Raw genomic sequence first — 21124 nt, forward strand, 5'->3', positions numbered from 1 at the left:
CTCAGTCTGGCACGCACGTAATTGAGACAAACTTTGAGACAGTAAAACATTCGAGTAGCTAGCTCCTCCTCGGGCAAGGAGCTGTGCGGCAGGGGAAAGTGTCCGGGTGCCAATGAGAAAATTACGACATTTAAACCCGTAGGTTAAGTGCACGTGAAATATTAAGTTTAGCTGCTTGAGAGCACACTAAATCTTATTGTAGGTCATTTGTCGGCTGGCGCATTCCAGTGGCATCCAATTGGAGACCTAATTATAGCTAGTTGGGAGTGGGTTTCTGTTAAGGGTTTTTAACCTGAAGCGTTTGCTAGTGGATGGTCATAAATTCTCAGCAGACGTGCCTCTGCAAGGATTCATTATCAGGGAAATCAAAGTGATAGAGTTCGCTATAATAAATACAAACTCAGTCACTGCTTCAAACAGGCGGTTAGTGGATTTTGCCTTAATTATGGGATATTTTGAGGTATAGTGGTGACAGGCTTATGTCATGGACCATAATAATTGAACAATGTCCAATTGATATAAACTCTCGTTATATCCTTTGTCTTCCCAGCAGTTGGCCAATTAAGAGAAATTGGAGGACACTCAATGCGGCAGGACATCACGTGAGAAGTAAAATCTCTTTGTTCATTTTGCGGCACCATTGGAATGCCGGATGAAGTGGTCCTTGGTCCGAAAAGTTAAGCAGAACCCCGGTTGAATGGTTAATATCAGGAGACCGGGAGCTGCACTATCGGATCCAGCTCCAACAATTGAACGAACGCATCGCTTGAAAAAGCAGTCGAGTGTGCACGCTGTGGAAATTGAACATCGAAGGCCGGATTTTTGCAGTCGCAGCCAGATGGGGAAGGAGTGTGGCAAGGGGTACGGGTGCGGGTATAAGTGCGGCTAATTATACTGCCAACGGCAGCGGGGCAGCTGGGGCAGCAAGGCTGTGCGGCGGCGGTAAATGTTGCGATTTTGCCAAATAATCAGAAAAGGCTCTCAACATTTTACGTAAAACGAAAATGCACGGGAAATGTACAGGACGTGGGGACATTGAGGGGGCGTGGCACACGGCCAGTGCCTGGCGGGCCGTAAAACGCCTGCGGGAGCGGAAGTTCAGCGGTCGCCGTGTTGTTGCTTTGTTACGTTATCTAATTACAAAGGAATTGTGCGGCAACGTCACACAGTTGCCGGTCCACCGATCCTGCAACTATCCTTCCAACATTGTACCCATACCATCTCCTAAAAGGGACACCATTCCTACCCATCGCATCCCATTCCCTTTCCATCCAAAACTGGGCTATGGCAAAATATTATTTCTGTTCAAATGCACAACATGGGTGCATGGGCTGCGGGCATCCGATTGATATATGCAGATGCGTGCTCGCAGTCCGAGTATCTCGGTCCGCCCGTGAAACCAAACTCAACTGAACAGCACTGCCCGCAGTTAGTTACTCTCCCACCCACACACACACCCACACACGCACACACACACGCTCGCACTGACACACGCACACGGGGGAGCACCCACACACACGCGCGCTAAATACACTTGTGTCTAATAAGTTTTATCCGAACGGTCAACGAGGCGTGCACCCACACAAACACAAGGACGAACCACAGTTTTGTTACACTGAAAAAAAAAACTAAGTTGGAAGTATTGTCATTAGAATTATAATTGCATTACTGATTTTAGCTTTTTGATATTTACAGAGTTGAAAGGATAACCAAAATATATTTAGGTTAACAACTTATTTCTAGGCTTATCCTTCTGTTGTTATCCTTTTTCTCAGTGCATCACAATGGGTGTCAAGCGATGGGAAATGGTCGATGGGTGGCCCATAAACAAATGAAGGGTCGTGCTTCGGGGGACCCAGCTGCGTATGCGGCATATTTGAGCGGGCATGGCGAAAAATTGTCAAACTGCCGGCCGCGGCCCCAAAGTCAGTTAGGTTGGCAATCTGCTTAGCCGCTGCAAACCACCCATCCACCCACCACCCACTAGCAACCCCCCCACCCTTGTTCAACCCATCCATCGCCGCAATCCACTTGCATTTAAATTGTGAAAATATTTGGGCGCTGTCGTCCGGTCGTTAAATGAAAATTGAAGCTAGGTCGCCCATTTGACCGTTTGGCCTGCGACCTCTACGCAAAAATTCTTTAAACAAACGGGGTCAGTCAGGATTTTTTTTTTTGGTTTTGGGTTGGAACATTTAAGGGACGCTAATTGCGTGCTTGTCAACACTCGAAATAAAAATAATATTTGCAACAATTAAAAGAGCGCCGACGCCAACAACAGTTTGAGCGATTCAAAGCCAGAGGACCAAAAAAAAAAGGACTCAAAAAGGACTCCCCGGCGACTCGACTCTGCGGCATGGTGCATAATTTTTCAAAATATTTAAATTATACATTATAAAAGGGACAACCTGCTGAATATCTCGAAAAGGAAGCATTAGCCAATTATGCGAACTGCAAACGCGGTGAATTCAAAAAAAGGGGAAAGCAATGAGACTTTCTTTTTTATAAAACATTAAATTTAACTTTATGCGATTTTGTCAAAATAAATCCTGACATTTGAAATGCATAGTGATTTGATTAGATATTTTTATAAAAAGGTCACTTGTACAATATAAAATTTTTTATTAAACTATGTCTTGAGTTTATTTATGCAAAGATAGATCACTTGAAGAATTTTGACAAACGAAATAGTTTTGGGCTGAACGCATTGGATTTTAGGACAATCTGCCGGTCGCCGGTCATCTTTTCCTCTACTTCACTGGATTGGGCCGCTTGGGCAGGTTTCGTTTGAGGAGCTGCCAGTTGATGCTGGTCGGTGGAGCGGTGGACCGCTGCTTGATCAGCCTCTTGTGGCTAGATCCCTTCGAGATTTTGGAGCGGGCGGAACCCAGGGCGCGGTACTGACTGACACTGCGTACCACTTTGTTGCCGCCCAACTTGCCAGCCATCTTGTTCCGGAATTTGCGCTTCAATATCATCTTGCCATGGCTGATTTGGCTCTTGGGACTCGCGCTCTTCGGTTTGCTTGGAATTTTCTTGAGGGATGACTTCTGCGATTTGCTCGACTTCGTGGACCTGGAGGACTTGAGTGATTTGGCAGATTTACGCGATTTAAGCGTCTTCAATGACTTCTGGCTCTTCTCCTTGGTCTTGGATTTGAGGGATTTAAGGCTCTTGGACTTGAGGCTTTTGGCCGACCTTTGCTGGGAGACAATGGCACCACCCTTGGAGCGCAGATCAGCCTTTTCCGGAGCCGGGCCCACCGAGTATTTGGGCATCATGGCCGGCTTGGATTGCAGAGCACGATCCGCCTGGACAATTGAATCGAAGTTGCCGAAAACCTGGCGAATATTGCGGTTGACATACTCCAAGTACTTCAGCGACGAGTTGCACAAGTTGCACTTGTTGTTCTTGTCGTTATCCTTGTTGTTCCGGATCAGGCTCTCCAGGTAGAGAAAGTTCTTGGCCATGTTCTCGCAGTAGCGGCACTTGGCGGTCTTCTCCATTTGGTTGGGCGTTTGATCGTAGATACTGGGCCTATTCTGCAGATTTAGAGCCGAATTGTTTGGCACTACGTAGTCTCCGGCGGCTGGTCGCTTTTTTTGAATGCCTATCATTTTACGTAATACCGAAATTTTGTAAAATTTTTCTGGATGCGAATGTTTCTGTTGGTTAGACGGATGTAAAATGCCGACGAACGTCTGATTTGGATATCAAAAGGTAGTGATTTAAATTTCATCGCCTACTTGAGGCATATTTTTTGTAGGTTTTTTTTTCTAAGGGAACAATAATGCCCAAAGCAACTCGAATGCTTCAACATAAAAAAGTCAAACACGCTGACATTGAAATCAGGGCCACCTGGCTTGGTGCCTCAATTAATCTCAATTTCTTATCCATCAAAGGTCTGGCCAATTTGTCGGCAAATCGTCAACCTTGCCCTGCTCAATTATCGATCAAATAGATTGCAGTGAATATTTAAAGACTTGTTCCAAATTAAATTAAACGCTGCCCGGCGAATTACCCATGTACACACATACACTCGCTGGCTAGGAAATAAAGGACTCGTTTAATTTCTATTTCCTTGGGCACAATTAGCGATAATCAGCTGGCAATGGCAGCCAGCATTTTGTCGCTGGTCCTTCGCTTTTCCCATTCGCATTCGCATTGCCATTCCCATTTCCAGCACAACTCCCCACCCATTTCGCTTTGTGTATTTGGGTCAACTCGTTGCGATGTGCACAATAATTTATTTCATTTCAAGATGTAATCGGGACATTTTAGTTTGTCGTGCCGTTTGTTTTGCCCAGACTAACACATTTTTAAATGTCCGCTGACCTTGGGCTCTGATTGCGGGAAATTATGTAAGTTAATGAATGGAAAAATAAGTGTGGACGTGGAATTAAATAAATTATATTCGATAAGCGACTAAATCCATAGAGTTACGCAGCTTATTCAATTGTCTTTCAATTAAATGATTGATCCTGCATTCTTGACCATCCATCGTGTTTGCAATTCAATTCTCGTGGCACGTCTTTATTTCGGAATTTTTCATGAAGCAACATCCGTCAGTTGCCCGCCATTAAATTGTTGTGTTGCACACATTCTCCCATCAATAAGATGCCACCCACTCGGGCAGACAATTCCCTGCGACACATAACTTCCAATTGAAAATATCTTGGGAAGTCAGACACACAAGTGCAAATGCCAATAAAACAGAGAAGAGAGCTGGGGAAGCTAAGACACATAAACTAGTACATTCACCCGTTGCTTGTGGGCTATAAAGTTGATTGTTCATAAATGTACGGGGCGTATACGTAATGTCAGCTAGTGCACTACAGCAAAGCAATGTGCATCGAATCTGGCGAGGAGGGTGGAGTGCTGGGGTAGTCAGCTGTAGTCATAAACTGGCTGGGTAATGAATTTATTAAAAGTTCATTTTGTTTAGCTAGCAAAACGTTTGTCTTGGGCCCGACCTGGCATGTTGGCCAAGTTTACGTAAATGGCCCACTGCATGCGACTCGAAAATGGTGAGTGTTAATGTTAATAATGGATTTGTGCCAAGTTCTCGCCGTACATTGTTCGCTCACTGATTTATTCGTGGTCAAAAGCGGGACACTGTTTTGCGTTTGACTTTGTGCTGGCACACTTCTGCTTTTTTCTGTGTTCTGCTTTTGACCCACAAAGGTTGCCTGGCATGTCCTTTCCCGCTCTAACGACTTCCTGAGACGTTGCACACACACACATATACGTACGTACTTTATCCAATTTGCATGCCGCAGTCGGCGTCGAAGTTAACTTGGCTAAAAGAGGGCCGAAGTCTAGCTGGCCACGCCTTGTTTATTTTCCGTACCTTACGTGTTTATCGCCTGCAAATGGCGATTCTGACCGAAAAGTGAAAGCAGTCGCGCCTCTGGCTTTTCCAGCTTTACTGGCTTTTCCTTAAGTGTGGGTGTGTTGGGTGGTGTGGTGGTGTTGTGCCCAGAGTTCAACCTGCTCGGCATTTCAATATCAACAGAGGCATGCATAATTTCTTTGGCCGAGCCTATGTAAATTTGCTCGGAAGTGTTCTGCTACGAAAAAGTTGTGGTGGTGGTGGTGGTGCTGCTGCCGCTGTTCCACATTTTCCACCGCGTCGGCATCGGGAAAGCGGGTCAACTTCATTTTTCGTGCTGACCCACAACCGCAACAACAACAACAGCAGCAAAAACAACAACAACAGGCGTTTGATGTGCGAAAGCCGCAAACACAAATTAGCACAACAGCAGCAACATCGGCGGCAACGGCGACAACAACCATAATTTCTTTTGCAACAGTGCGATTTTTACTGGGATTTGGACACACACATATCCCCCCCCCACACACACACACACTTACTTACTTACTTGCATTGGATTCGCGTTTTTGGGTTTTACTGGCTTTGGTTGGGTTTTTATTGTTATTATTTAACGTCGACGCTGCCGACGACTTCGTTTGGCTTTCAACGCCGCCTTGGCATAAAGTCCAAAGTGCAAATGCTTTGCGGTCAGTTTGGATTTGAAGTTGGCCAGCAACGCGACGCGCAGCTCCTGCGGCAAGTACAAAAGGCCAGATCCTTCGGCAAACACCTTTGTTTGCCCATATGTGCTGCGGTTTTCCCTGAGTTTTTCGCTGCTCTCTGCGGTGGTGGTCACCTTGCGCCCATTCGCGTGCCACTCGCCGGCCCACAAGGAATCGCTCAGCGAAAGAGGATGCGTTTATCCTGGCAACACAATGGCTGAAAGGAAAAGCAATTACCAGTGAACAAAGCCCAACTGGGTATCCAGCCGCAGCCCGAAACGAGATTTTTAAAGACACTAAACCATTCCCAAGGGTAAGCAAATTTAGTGGGTATCTTTAATTTAAATGGGGCATGTCTAAGTCGTTAGCAAACTGGTATATATTTATTGTGAAACTGATATTGCAATCATAACACGTCTTTTTGATTTGGCTATTTGTCTCAAAAGATAGGTTTCTATAAAAAAGACATAAGTAAATGTTGCCACAAACAAAATCCACTGCATGCTCGAGTGAATAAATAAGCTAACATTCTTACTTTGCAACTATGACTTGTTATGTCTTTTACTTAAATAATTTATATTCAGAACGTCTTTTTATACCCCTGTGCATTAGAAAGTTGAATGAAAGGGTTTTTCTTACAAAGTTATTTGGAAATAAGTATGGCGTTTTGCACCCAAAAGTTTCATAAAGTTTCATTTAATACCCCGAAGTTGTTTAAGCGCCATCAATGTATTTAAATTCCCATATTATTTTCTCTTAAATAATCCAGCGGCTGTGATAAAAAATCTTCGAAGGCTCTTTATGAATTTGGTGCTGATGAATTTTATGACTTCAAAAAGTATAACATAACACAAATATTTTGTAGATATACAGGCAAATATTTATTGTGCTCGTTGCAATATTTCATAAAAGTTTATATTTTTTTGTGAATTTGGCCGGCAGCATAGAAGAAAAACCAGGCAAAAAAGTGAACAATTTAAACTTTTGTATGAATAAATAAGGGGGGCTATGCAGGAAATTAAAGCGCTGCCAAGATGTTTAATATCATCACCTGGTTGGGTCGAAAGATCTAAAATAATTTTATTTGCCACACATTACGGCAGACATGCAGGACACCATCCGCCATTCTCGTCCTGCGAGTCGAACAAAACTTTTTACGCATAGCCAGGACTCGCAGCGCATTTTAGCTAAAAGCATTTCAATGCTGTTAACTATTTTTGATGGCGTTACGCACTATAAACCCGCCCGAAAGAAGGCTAAAGGATGGGATGGGTATGGCCTGTGTATCCCGGCTTTCGGAAAGCGACTGGACTGGAATGGTAACTCCATGAAATGGAAATCTCAACGGAATTGAAACACTTAATTTGCTCGCAATTTGCCACCCACATCACTCGAATGCGATGCATATGTACTTATGTACATACATATACTACGTGCACCTGGCAGAGAATGAGACAAAGCCGCTTAGCGATGCATGGACGCCCTTCATGTGGTCGGAATGAGGATGACGAAGGGTATGGAGTGGCGGCGGAATTGGTGTCCTGGTTGGGTGGTGTTGTTGCGTTAATGAAATAAAAATTAAGCTCTGATGCCTGCCAGGACGAATTAATTGTGTGTCGCCAAAGGCAAACGAATGCGCTGCAGTTCGGTCCAGGATGCTCTCAGTTGGCCAGCGGCAATGAAAAGGTGTCGGCAATTAAGTGAATTCAGCACTTGCTATTGACTGGGGAATGCTCAATGCGATGCTAAGGGAAGATTGGAGAAGGAGGAGAATGGGGACTGGTCAGTGGAGGAGGTCCAATCAGGATGTGTGCATATAATGGATAATTAATCTTTAAGCTGCTGGCAACGGGCAAACCCTCCTTTGTATTAATTAAGACGAGCCACTTATCGATTTCAATTAGGGGCAATGGAAAATGAGTTTGTTGTCTGTGCGACTGTGATCCCATTGAGTTGCCACTTTGCGGGCACTAATTTATACCAGCTCGATGGACTATTATTCAAGTATCCAGATAAACTAGAAATAATTTGAGATTTCCCAATAAGTTGTTTTGATATAAGTTTGGGTATCCTTTCCATTTTCCTTTCGCACTCAGGCCATTTTAAGTTGGAACTTTGTTTTTTTTTTGCTGGTCTGGGTATTAATGGGTCATGTGCTGCTCCGGCTGGGGCAACAATGTATCCGATGGAGTTCCCCAACACCATGCCAATAGGATTAGCACAACAAAGTAGCGGGCTGCGAGTATGAGTTTGAGTATGCATGTGGCAAGTGCGTGCCTGAGTGCACCTGTCAGGGCTTTTAAGTCATCCACCCAGTCATAGCTGGCACAGCTCTGTTCGTGAGCCCAGCAACTGACAAGTTGACAGGACCGGCGGAGGCACCAGGTCTTGGAACCCAGTCCAAAGTCCATTGCTCGCATTCACCAGCCTGAGCAGAGCCAGCAGCAGTTGGCCCGTTTAGCAGTTTGGACCGCCAGAGCAAACAAACAAATGGAGCCTTCTCACTAGGTCGTGCATGCGGGTGGCTTATGCTCATGTTCTGCTCCTGCTTCTGGTCCTGGTCCTGGTCGTCCAGCTCCTACCGCCGACATGCAAATGGAGCAGCACCAGTAGCAGCACCGGCAAGGACATCATCAACAAGTACACAAAGTACGACTACGAGAGCGAGTGCGAGTTGCAGAACAAGGGTCCACAATGAGCTGCCAAGTTCAGTCGCATAAATGCATAAGCCGCAGCACGCATACATATGTGTGGGCAAGGCGATGGCAGGTGGGCAGCCAGATAATCACGCCGCACACGGAATGGGTGGAGGTGAGTCTCCGGGAGACAGAGAATTCTAGATTGCACCGCTGTGGACCCACTTTAATTAGGGGTTCCGAGCTTTGGCCACGCCTCGAGAATGGACTGTACATCATGCAAACGAACAAAACGAGAGAGGATCAAGAGTTTGAAAATCACAGGGAAAATGTTCAAAAGTTTCCACAAATTCCTTAATGCAGAAAGTTATAATAATTCTATATAGGTTTCTTAAAGAGTTCTTATTGAATAGTTAAAGGCATACTTATAAAAGAATTCTAAGTTTTACTTTTTTTTTTAAGATTTATCTTGATATCGCTTTAGATATCCTTGATGCATTCTTGGTAAACACAGAGCGAGTCCCTTGCCAATCAGCTGCTGATGATGAAGAGCATGCCAAGTTCGCTTCTCAACGGCAACATTTGGCCCTTTGTGAGTGTTCAAATGCAGCTGCCAAAAGTTGTCTTAACTTGAGCACACTGTGTGCAGTTTCAGTTTATTTCTGGGGCATTTAAGTGACTGGCCGCCTTAGCAGGGGTTACTTGGGATGCTCTCCTCCCTGGGATGCTCCTGCCCCGCCAAGCCCGTGATCCCTGAAAACTAGAAACCCCTCCGGTTACCACCAGTAGTTGCTGACTGCCTTTGACGTTCCACGACGACTAGGAACTGGTAACTGGTTGTTTTTTTCTGGCTTTCGCTGCTAGGACGAGTGGAATGTCGGCCAAACTAACACATCCTGACACAAGTCAAGAAATTTATGAGCTGTAACGTTGTTGGCTGGTGCTGCTGAGTGGCGATGGGGAACGGCCAGGGCCAGGACCAGGACTCAGTCCATGGGTCCATGTGTGTGTTCGGGTTTGGGTTTGTGTTGCCAGGCGTGAGGGCTTTTGGCTTAATTGAAATTTAAACGTTTAACCCTCGGTGTCAGCAGTTAAGTCCTTTGTTTTGGCATCTGCGAGCGTTTCGTGCAACTGACACTTGGCCATTACAACACTTGTTGTAACAACTAAATCGGCGAGTGTAGCCACTATGCACACACTGTATACACTCAGCTGGCCATGATTGTTGAATCGAAAACCAATAAATGGTGAGCGAATCAACCCAATTATGCCACCGAACTTTTGTAAACTTCACCTGCTGATTGGACCAACCAGACACGCAAGTGGAGGCATTAAGCCCAAACGCATGAGCCAGCAAGTGGCCATTTTGGCTGCCATGCCAACCGGTTGGCCACCACAATAACACGGAGCATGCACCGACCACAGCGCCACCACCTGACCCACCTGAGCCAGCAGAGCCACCTGCCCGCCCACTCACACGCTCGCCTGGAAGCCAGTTGTGCTGGGGATTCCAGTAGTGCCGCCTGGCCATGTCCAGTGCCACTTGTTCTCCGCTTAATATAATTTTGTGCAAATTTGTGTGTAATAAACCGGGATGCCGGGAGTGAAACAAATCCGCCAGCGACGACGGCAGCTCAAAGGCACCGCAGCAGCAGTAGCAAATTTCTGAGCTATGCGAAAATGTCAAGCATTTTGTGTGCTTTCATTTTTGTATCAACAGCCTTGTGTGTATTTTTCTCTATTTTTTTTTTGTTTTTCTTTGTATACTATAGAGTATACTTTATGCATGCCTGCAGTGGACAGTCCGCGCACGCTCGTTCTCTCGGCCAGAATTGCCTTCCGGAATGCTTTGAGCCGGAGCGGAATTGGCCCGGCTATGCCTTTGGACCACTCTCTCGCGATTAACCTGCGGAATGTCAAAGTCAAGCCAGGATCGTGAGGTGGTGGCCAGGAAAAGGGCAGCGGTGGGTTGGCCGCACAAAAAGAGACTTCATCGCATTTCCATCCAGAACAAACAGTTTACTTCTGTTGTACTACACAGAAACAAATATATGCTTTTTATATATGTTCTTATTCAAAGAAGTATGTGTTCTTTAGTTTCGATATCAGAACAACTAGCTAATAGTATTCCATTTTGTTCGTTTTATGTGTCCGAAATTGTATTCCGATTTTCGAGCAATTTTCGCTGAGTGTCCTTATCTTCTCTATTTCGTGGGTTCTGCCCTCGTGGGTGGAGTGGCTTTCCAAGTGGTTTTTCAATGAAGTGTTAAGTGGGCAAAACTGCCTGGCCGCCTGTCCTCTTCAACACGCGCATGTGTGTGTGTGTGTGTATGTATGTCCTTAGCTACTTTAGCCAGAATCCTCCCCACCCGCGCTTCTGCATGTGTGTGAGTCCTGGCTTGCTGTGTGTGCTTAGTTGTCGCAGGACTCTCTCCCGCTCGCTCACCTGGCATATAGTGATGCGGTCTGTGCACACCTCGCACCCAGAATGCCACTGGAAGCACCCCGGACCATCGCATTGCCATTGTTTGATGGTGGTTATAAAGCTGACAGCTGTCAGTTGGCAGTAAATTTGCTAAAATGTTTATTTGCCAAGCGGCTAAGTTTGCGTTTAACAGCAGGGCACACACTCGCACACACTCGCACACACCGACACACAGACCTGGCCACCGCCGCACAATCACAGACGTTGTGTGAGGCCACAAGGATACATTCGGCCGGGGCCAAGGACGAAGGGCGAAGGACCACAGCCCAATGCCCCGGGATGCTCTCGAGTTGGCCAGGTTTAATCATTTATAAACAGCTGCAACAGCCGCTGCTACTACAAATATGCGAGCAATTCCTGGCATGGCTGGCATGACAAATGTTTTGGTACTTAATAATAGAATAATTATGGCGACACCATACTATAAAACGGTTTAATGATTATGATGCTCATATCCACATTTCTCTGCAGTACAGCAGGACAGCAGGGCTCACACACACACGACTTTGTGTACATGTGTTTGAGTTTAATTGCCATTTTGCAATAATGCGACTCCAGTCGGCTGTCCTTGAAGCATTTCCGCTTAGCCCACTTGCATTATCTGGGCCAAGCCATTTTCACTTGCCGGATGCCACTCAATTTTCAAATTTTCTCGATTGCCCCGAAAGTTGCCTCGTTACTTGCGCTACAGTGGCATAAAACCAGGCGAAAAAACGGAACATTTTTTGATCATAATTACATGCACTTTTTATAGTGGTTTAAAAAATGTGCAACTGATTTAATTTTTTCCCTCAAGAACATTGTCTTAAAAACCCATGAAACCGTTTTAATTTTGTAAATAATGGAATAAAATTGTTTCGCGGCTGAAAATCGCCGACAAACCGTATTTTTTTGGCTGTTGACTTTTCGCTGCCATATCATCGTTCTCGGCTCCGCCAGCTAATGGAGCTCAAACTTCCAACTGGGCGGTGAGAGGAGAAAAGTTAAATTTTATTGCATTTCCCGACCAACTGCTGCGAGCAGCGTTTCTTTTCGTTTTTATTATTAATTTATTAAAAGCCCGACGCCTGTCGTCTGCCCGTGGCTTTCGGTCGCTTTGCCGACTGGGATGTTCAACGCCTCGTAAACCTTGCCAAAATCATCGCCAACTGAAAATGGCAACTGGCTGTGGCAGTGGCAGTAGCAGAAAATTAAATGTAAATCCGTCGAAGGCGGAGAAATCGCCTGAAAGGCAACAAACGAATCGAGCTTAATGCCCGGCAATCGCCATCAATGAGCCTTTCCACTCCCTCAATACCAATCCAATCCAATTCGCATTCGCTTTCGAGCTCTTGTGTTTATATAATTTAATTTCGAGTTGCAATCAGCTCGATAGGTTTTCGCAGATTTCCCAGGTTTTTTTTTTATTTTTTTCATGCGCACGCGGACTTAGTTTGAGCATCATCCACATGATTATTACTTCTGGCTAAAAATAAGCAAGGAATTTCCGTTTCCGCCTGCGGTGGCGTTTTTCAAAAACTATTTTCCACGCGATTTAACAACGAAACTCACTTTGATATCGCGTGAAATGTGCGCCGCTTATGTGTGAAAAGGGAAATTTAAATCAAATGCAGAGACAGTGAATTTTTCATAGCATACTTTAGCGGGCACAGCGAGCGCGGAGGTCCTGTCAACGCCCTTGTGCGCAGCGGGGGGTGGTTGGATTGGGCTGGGCTTGGCTGTGTTTGGTTTCGTTTGGCAGCAGGATCCCGGCTTCTAGCTGTCTATTTCGCTCTTTTGCCAAGCATCAACCTATTCCCGAGATGCCACGAGTGTGTGTGTGTGCGTTGCTCACTCTTTGATAAAAACCGAAATTAATTATTGACGAGAACATTGCCGCGGATGTTGCCTTTGCGTTCGCCCGTTGAAAATTTAAAAGGCGTTCGACTGAAAGAAGCGCACACCGCCACACTCGCACTCCGCACTTCCGTTTCCGCTTAAAAGCACAGAATGTGTTTGCTTTGAACTAGCGAAACTGTCAACGGCAACCGCAAACTATCGGCGGTAAGAAGGACCCGCATCAGAGAAGCCCTTAACCAAGCCAGTTGTGAGCAAACAAATTAGTGTTTAATTATACATAGACAGTGCCGTGGCCACCCAGCCCAGCCCAGCCCATCTCTACCATCATTAAACGCGAAAAAATGCATCAAAGCGGCGTAAAATGAGTGAAAAATCCAGCGAAAGCCAACAGCGCAACAACAAAGACAAACACAAGCACAAAGCCAGGCAGAAAAAAAGGACAAAAAGCGGGTCAGATACTAACCGCATTAGAGGATGCAGAAGCGTCCGAAAGCGGAAGTGAAGCGCGTGACGGGGCCGGCCAAGCCGCCTCGTCTGAAGGCCGCCAAAAAGCAGTTGCAGTTCGAGAGTCCGCTGCCGCGAAGGACACGCGCCATGCAGCAGCAGCAGGACAACGACCATCCTCCCCAGCAGGAAAAGCAGGAGCAGCAGCAGCAGCAGCAACAGCAAAGGCAAGAGGCAGCAGACAAAGTCATTGCTATGCCGGGCAGCAGCCAGGATGCGGACACGGATGCGGCAGCGGAAGCAGCAGTGGACGTGCCAGAAACAGACCCAGATCCTGCCCAGCTCACGGTGACACAGTCGCAGTCCTCATCCTCCGCTGCAAGAAGGCGTCTCGCCGAGGGCTGCACCAGTCTTATGTACGCCTGTCAGCGAGGCGACATTGTCCAAGTGTTGGCCCAAATGCGCGAAAAGGTAAGATGGAAATGCACTGTAAGAAAACTCTAGTTAGTTGTACTATCATTCATATTAAATTCAAGTTCTAGGTAACCATTTTTATTCTTGCTTCTTAAGTATTCAATCAAGTTATTCCAACAAACTATCTTTTTAACTATCCCTTTATAGTTTTAAGTGCATTCTCTGAAACTATCCAGATACACTACTTTCGCGCATTACAACACGTGTAAAGTCCGTGGCGAACAACAAGCCAACTGCGAGTGTGTAATGGAACAGGACTTGTCGGCCACCATAAAGGATAATGGCTAAGCCGAGGCGGTCCAAGCATGACAAGTTGACTTCTTCCAGGTCCGCGCCTCTTTGGCTCCCAACACAAAAAAAAAAAAACCAAAAACAAATCCAGTCATCTTTTTTGGGCGACGACAAAGGCACAAATCGGGGCAAAGGCGTAGCAAGATTCTAATCTTTCTGCAGTCACGATGAGCCGGCAGAAAGCTTAAAGCCAAAAGGAAAACCCTTTCGAGATCTCTGGAAGTTTGAGAGAGAGGGTGGAAATGGGGGGTCCTTAAATTTCCGTTGCAGTCATTTCGGCGCATTGTTCACAGTTCAGAGCGCCTAATTGCTTCATAAACATTTCTACAACAGGCTGGGCTGGCACAACAAAGGCGAGTTGAATTTGAATGCTGTAAATGGCAGGACATTTAAAATTGACAAAATAATCCCCCAAGCTTAGTTATGCCGGTCGAATGGTGAATGCTAAATGGTCCTTCTTCCACTCATCTACGCTCCTTGCTCCTTTTGGCCCATCATGACCATCATTTGATTCCGTTTCGACTGGTCCTTCATTCGTTCGTTCGTCCTGGTGTCCTCGGCCGTTCATCAAGCGCCTAAATATGCCAATTTCACATTTAATTGAAATTTGAAAAGTTTTTAATTGAACGCAGATAAATTTTCAAGGCTGCTTACTGGGAGCTAAAGGAGCCTGGTCATGTTCTCGGAAGCCTTTCGTCCTTCATTCCTGATGAATTTACCCCCTTGCCGGCCATCGAATTGTCATGTTGCTAGTTTTGCAATTATTCGCCAGGCATTGTGAGCTCTGACAAATGCCTTCATTTCCGGCCAGTTGGCGTGCCTTTCGTCCTGGTAATTGATATTGACGCCAAATTTGATGTGAAATTGCCCGACATTGAGTATTGCGCACAGTTCGACAGCGGCGACTTTTTGCGCAAATACTTAGATGAGTTTGGGGTGGGGTGAAATGGGTGAACCGACCCCTTCTGCCAGCTTACTCGGTCATGTAATTGCTAAATGACATTTCTGTTGGCCATATTATATATTTGCGTCTACTGTCGTACTTTACTTTTTTTTTTTACGAAGTTAATTTTGTGTTCACCATAGCATATCGTCGCGATCGAACACTCAACGAGTGCAGACGTGCCTGCGGGCCGCGAGTTATCTGTGTTGTTCACATAGAGCCCGCATTTTAGCAATTTAACACAGCAGCACCCACGTGCAGTGGTTGGTACACCGACCAGCTGTACCCAGACTCCGTCCCCCCCCCTCCCCCCCCCCACGATCCATCCCCCCTCATCATGGATTGGCAGGCCACCCCCTGCGCCCACAAGCCAGGGAAATCAACCCCCTGCAAGAAGGCCCGCAGAGTAAGGGAATCCAGCCCAAGCAGCGACTCCAGCACCTCGCATTCGGAGCCTGGCAAGCGCAAACCTGTGAGCAAACCCACGCCCAACATCAGCGCAGCCTATCGTCGAAGGCTGGCAAACAGATTTGCCATTCTCTCGAACGAAGAGGACGGCAATGACGACGACGAACAAGGCATCCAAGACGGAGAACCTGGACCTGCTGCCACCAAAACCCCGGGCAAACCCAAGACTTCTCTCAGGACTTTCAAGCCACCACCAATCTTCATACCGGATGTGACCAATATCAAGGCTCTCACTAATAGCATTGCTGGAGTACTTGGCAATGATGTGGAGTTCACACTGAAAATGGCAAGCAACAACAACGTTCGCGTGATGACCCCGGACAAGGAAAGCTTCTCCGCCCTGAAGGACTTCTTGGCCAAGTCCAATAAAAGGTTTCAAACCTTCCAGCCCCGAGACGAACGTGCCTATAGAGTAGTCATCAAAGGTCTTCACTACTCAACGGACCCAGAGGAAATTCGGGATGGGCTAAACCGTCACGGACACAAGGTCAGAGACCTCTACAACCCCACCCAAAGAAGTACCAAAAAGCCACTTAACATATTTTTCGCCAATCTCGAGCCGGCCAAGAACAACAAGGAGGCCTATAAAGTTACGCGACTTTGCAGATCAGTGGTGACAATCGAGCCACCGATAAAGTTTAATGACGTGCCGCAATGCTATCGCTGTCAGGCATTTGGACATACCCAACGGTACTGCCACCTAGAACACAGGTGTGTCAAGTGCGGAGACAGCCACCCAACCGTTGAGTGTAAAAATAATAATAAGCCGGCCCATTGCTTGCACTGCGAAGGACCGCATGCAGCCTCATATAAAGGTTGTCCCGCATATAAGAAGGCCAAAAGCATGCTCGCTCCAAAGCTGGCTTCAGCCCCACGCGCCCATTACACTGTGAGCAGCAGCAAGGTTACTCCTAACGTTAGTTTTGCCAACGCTGTCAAACAGGCAACTGATGAGACACATGCCATCCCTCATACTCAGGCCAATTTTGACAACCTGATGGAAACAATAATGGGCAGAATGGAAGCCATGTTTGAAAAAATGATGGAGAAGGCGATGAGTCAAACGAATCAGATGATGGAGAAGGTAATGAGTCAAATGAATCAGATGATGGCAACCGTCTGTAAGTCCCTATGCAATCAGCACTAGACATAACTATCTGGAACGCAAACGGCCTGATCAACAACAGGCCAGAGGTCGAGCTTTATTGCAAGACCAACCAAGCAGATATTCTTCTCATATCCGAAACCCATTTTTCAGACAGGTCCTACTTCACCTTAAGGGGGTATGACCTCGTGTCAGCCATCCACCCTAATGGTTCAGCACGCGGCGGCGCCGCCATCCTTATTCGCAGCAGCATCAAATTCGACACCCAACCACCAATTCAAGAGGATTGGGTGCAATGCGCCCGAATATCGGTAAGCACCACCCACGGAGACATTACCTTAGCTGCTGCCTACTGCCCACCCAGATTTAGAGCCACGGACGATTGCTTCTCTTCGCTTTTGGACAGCCTCGGCCCCAAATTCGTCATAGGAGGTGACTTTAACGCCAAGCACACTTGGTGGGGTTCCAGAGTATGCAATCCAAAAGGACGCGCGCTATGCAGGCAGGTTCTCTCCCGCAACCTCAATTGCCACGGAACTGGGACGCCAACATACTGGCCCACTGACCCTGCAAAAACTCCAGACATCTTGGACTTTGCGATCTCTGGCGGCCTGGACCCGGCAAGAATCCAGACCAGGGAGGTGGAAGACCTTCTCTCGGACCATAGTGCCATTGCCGTTTCGGTCTACGCCTCAGCCATGTTGAGATCCGCGGGTAAAAAGTTAATCTTCAAAACGTCCGACATCAGCAAATACCACCACTGGCTGAACAACTCGACAGTCACTAATCCACCATTGGATACCCCTGAACTTATAGATGCGGCCGTTGTGAACCTCACCTCGCAAATTCAGGAGGCAGCAACTTATGCTGCTCCAAGGTTCTCTAACCAAACGAGGGACAGAAGTAGAGACGTCCACTTTTGGAATCCTCGGGTTAATGAGCTCAAGTCAGAGAAAAGGCGTCTCCGACGGGTTTGGTTCCTCTCCAGGAACCCTAGAGACAAAACAGCTCTCAACAGAGCCACCAAGGAGCTGAAGGAAACTCTGGTCAGGCTAAGGAAGGAGGCCCTCGACAGCTTTGTTGGTAATCTCGCGCCGGGTGATCCCCACCACAACCTGTGGAATGTTACCAAGCGCATCAAGAGGCCACTGAAGAGGATCCCGCCCATCAGAAGACAAGACAACTCATGGTGCAGAACTGAGACCGAAAGAGCCAACGCATTCGCCGAGCACTTGGAGGAAGTCTTCACACCAGCCAATCGATGTTCCCCAAATGAAGCAGCCGAAACAGCCAGGCTCCTGTCAGAACCTCTCTTTGACTCCGAGTCGATACCCCAGGCCACGGAAGAGGAAATCAGCAATTTAATAGCGGCAATGGGTAACCACAAGGCTCCAGGCGATGATGCCATCAATGCCATTGCTTTAAAGCTCCTCCCCCCTATTAGCAAGTCACTAATCACGACCATAATAAATAAGTGCTTGCAATTGGGGCACTTCCCTTCATCATGGAAACGCGCCGAAGTAGTTATGATCCTGAAGCCTGGTAAACACGAAGCCAATCCCGCCTCCTACCGCCCGATCAGCCTACTACCAGTACTCTCCAAGATACTCGAAAGAGTATTTTTGACCAGAGTATTGCCGGTGATTGAGGAGGCTGGTCTGATCCCTGATCACCAGTTTGGCTTTAGGCGCCGCCACGGGACACCAGAGCAAGGCCACCGAGTAGCGCAATATATCCTGGACGCCTTTGAGAATAAGAAATACTGCCTAGCAGTAATGCTGGACATTAAGCAAGCCTTTGATCGTGTTTGGCACCCCGGTCTCCTCCTAAAGCTCAAAAACGGCCTGCCCCAGCCATATTTCAAGTTCTTAAAATCGTTCCTGGAGGGCAGAAGATTCGCCGTCAGGTGTGGAGAAGCGCGCTCAGACGTCAAAGAAGCCCGTGCAGGAGTTCCCCAAGGAAGCGTTCTCGGTCCGCTCCTCTACAACGCGTATACGGCTGACCTGCCGGTGATACCGAGCCAGTACATTATGGCAGCCACTTACGCCGATGATACTGCGTTCCTAACAACAGCAGATACCCCAGCAGAGGCCTCCCAGACTATGCAGGAGCAACTAGATCTACTGAACACGTGGCACACGAGATGGAATATATCGGTAAACAGCGACAAGTCAACCGCTACCACCTTCGCAACTAGACGCGGCACTTGCCCACCAGTCAGTTTCAACGGGTTCCCAATCCCAGAGGTAGCCAATCCAAATTATCTTGGCTTTACACTGGACAGGAGACTTACATGGAGACCACACCTGCTAAAGAAGCGGAAACAGGCGGAGAACAGAGTCCGTGAATTCTACTGGCTGATGGGCAGACAATCTAAGCTACCGACTTCCACTAAGCTCCTTATCTACAAAGCGATCATAAGGCCAATCTGGACGTATGGCATTCAACTGTGGGGCACTGCATCGAAAAGTAACATCAACATAATCCAGACATTCGAAAACAAAACGCTCCGCACAGTCACAAACGCTCACCCTTTCCACGATAATGCCACTATACACGAGGTCCTCAGCTTCCCCTGGGTGAAGGATGAGATTAAGAAAAGCAGCAGGCAGTACATGCAGAGGCTTCAAGACCACCCAAACAACCTGGCACAAGACCTGCTGGACACCAGTCAACGCACCAGGAGGCTGCACCGATCACACCCTTTGGACCTCTCTGGGATTAGACACGCAAATTAAATTAAATTATATACATACATTATTATATACATCATACATACAATATCGACAGTTATTGTATAGTTTCGCAACAATTTATGTAATCAATTAATTCTCTACCGTTAAGTTTAGTCATCAAATTTAATGATTGTCCGCGAAGGACAGTTTTAAATTAATATATCCAAAAAAAAAAAAAAAAAAAATTTCTGTTGGCCAACCTTGGCCGTAGAACCAAAAATAAAGCGCCCTTTCCCGCGATGCCGAGCAGTTTATTTGCCTGTGAAATATCGCAAATGCCGGCGATTATTACTTACTTTTTGTGGGCCGCGTACTTTATGAGCCTCATAAAGTGTAACAGAAATATGGCCGCATTTGGCATTTTCGTTTTCGGTTTTGCCCCCACTGAAAAACATCATCGGGCCAATATAGCAGCAAGCTCGGGCGAAAAATTGGTTTTCAACTTATGGGCAACGAGGCGTATGCGTAATGTGAATGTGCACTGCTTATGTCAATTACTCGGCGAAGGCGCTTTGCCTGTATTTTTGGAATACAACAAATCGTCTCGCGGTTCAAGGTTGTTCAGTAAATCTGTATATAATTACATCGCCAGTCGCTGACTGGTATTATTAATGTTCGGTTGCGGCTATATCCTTGTCTCGTCCTGTTCTCATTGCTGTTCTTGTTCTTTATTCAGTTATATCTTGTGCCTGCAGGACATATTTTAATTTGTCTTGTCTCCGCATATCTGTGTCTCTCTGTTTGCAGCTTTGATAAGGCCGCCTAAGCTATTAAAAGTTTTAATGTCTTTAATTTGCCGCCTGCTCTGGCCAACATTCATTCTACTTGTTTTTTTTTTTTGTTTTTGTCATAGTATAATTAAAGAGCTCCACTTGGCTTTGTCGCCTCTGCTTTTCTATTGTGCTGTTTATTTAGCGCTTCTATAATTTTGTGGATATATTTTAATTGCGCTTATTGTCTGGAGCACCACTTGAACTATATGACTTGGTCTCTTTATTGGATTTCTGTGTTTTCGATTTATTGCCGTGTACAACATGGCGTATGAGTAACAACTATTGCAGAGCTCGGGCCAAAGCTTCTTACCCCCACATCGGAAACATATATATATATATAGATATATGTATGTATATATAGATATATACAGGGACACTGGCTTTTGTATATTGTAGCAGTGAACGCTGCTGGTGGCTTCTTGGCTTTTTGAGAGCACTCAGGCAACATTCATCGACGTTGTTTACTCGCCTGCTATTGTTTTGCTTAAACTTTTCATTGATGTTGGTTTTTCCAGCCACCCTTCAATATCTTGGGCTCTCGTCTTTATTGTCTGCCCGGGCTGTCGTTGTTGTTGCTGCTGCTGTTTTTACCAATTAAGACTTAATTTCTTAGAAAATAAAACTTTTTGGCTCCCGGCATTGTTGCTCCTGTTCCTCTGAATTCCCCAAGCCCGGTGCCCGCCTTAAGTTAATGTTAATGGCGTAATTGTCCCACCTCCGCGTGGAGGTCACTTCTCGCAGCTACACATAGCAGCTCCTGCCTTCAACTTTAAACCGCAATTTAGCCAAGAATTCGAAGCTGAAGTTTTACACCGCAAGTTGGTAATTGTACGTCTATCTATGTGTGTGTGTCGCTGCCTGCCATCCCTCAGATTGCTGCAGGTGTGAATTATTT

The 21124-nt window shown here is 46.4% G+C and overlaps 2 protein-coding genes across 2 annotated transcripts in view; one reads left to right on the plus strand and one right to left on the minus strand.

The window, feature by feature from the left end:
* Positions 1–2605: 2605 nt before the first annotated feature.
* LOC6729842 lies at positions 2606–3798 on the minus strand. The gene has a single exon (XM_002105109.4). The coding sequence runs from the start codon at positions 3615–3617 to the stop codon at positions 2751–2753; it is 867 nt and encodes a 288-aa protein (XP_002105145.1). The 5' UTR covers positions 3618–3798; the 3' UTR covers positions 2606–2750.
* Positions 3799–5953: 2155 nt separating this feature from the next.
* LOC6739784 (protein phosphatase 1 regulatory subunit 12A) overlaps positions 5954–21124 on the plus strand; it is a 35429-nt gene continuing 20258 nt past the window's right edge. The window contains exon 1 of the mRNA XM_039294682.2: positions 5954–6349. The gene's annotated coding sequence lies outside the window, so the exon portion shown is untranslated. The remainder of the gene's footprint in view (positions 6350–21124) is intronic.

Source organism: Drosophila simulans, chromosome 3R, assembly GCF_016746395.2.
Source record: "Drosophila simulans strain w501 chromosome 3R, Prin_Dsim_3.1, whole genome shotgun sequence".
Taxonomy (NCBI): domain Eukaryota; kingdom Metazoa; phylum Arthropoda; class Insecta; order Diptera; family Drosophilidae; genus Drosophila; species Drosophila simulans.

Coding starts and splice junctions, on each gene's coding strand:
- LOC6729842 (XM_002105109.4), bottom strand. CDS start 3,617: ATGATAGGCATTCAAAAAAAGCGACCAGCCGCCGGAGACTACGTAGTG.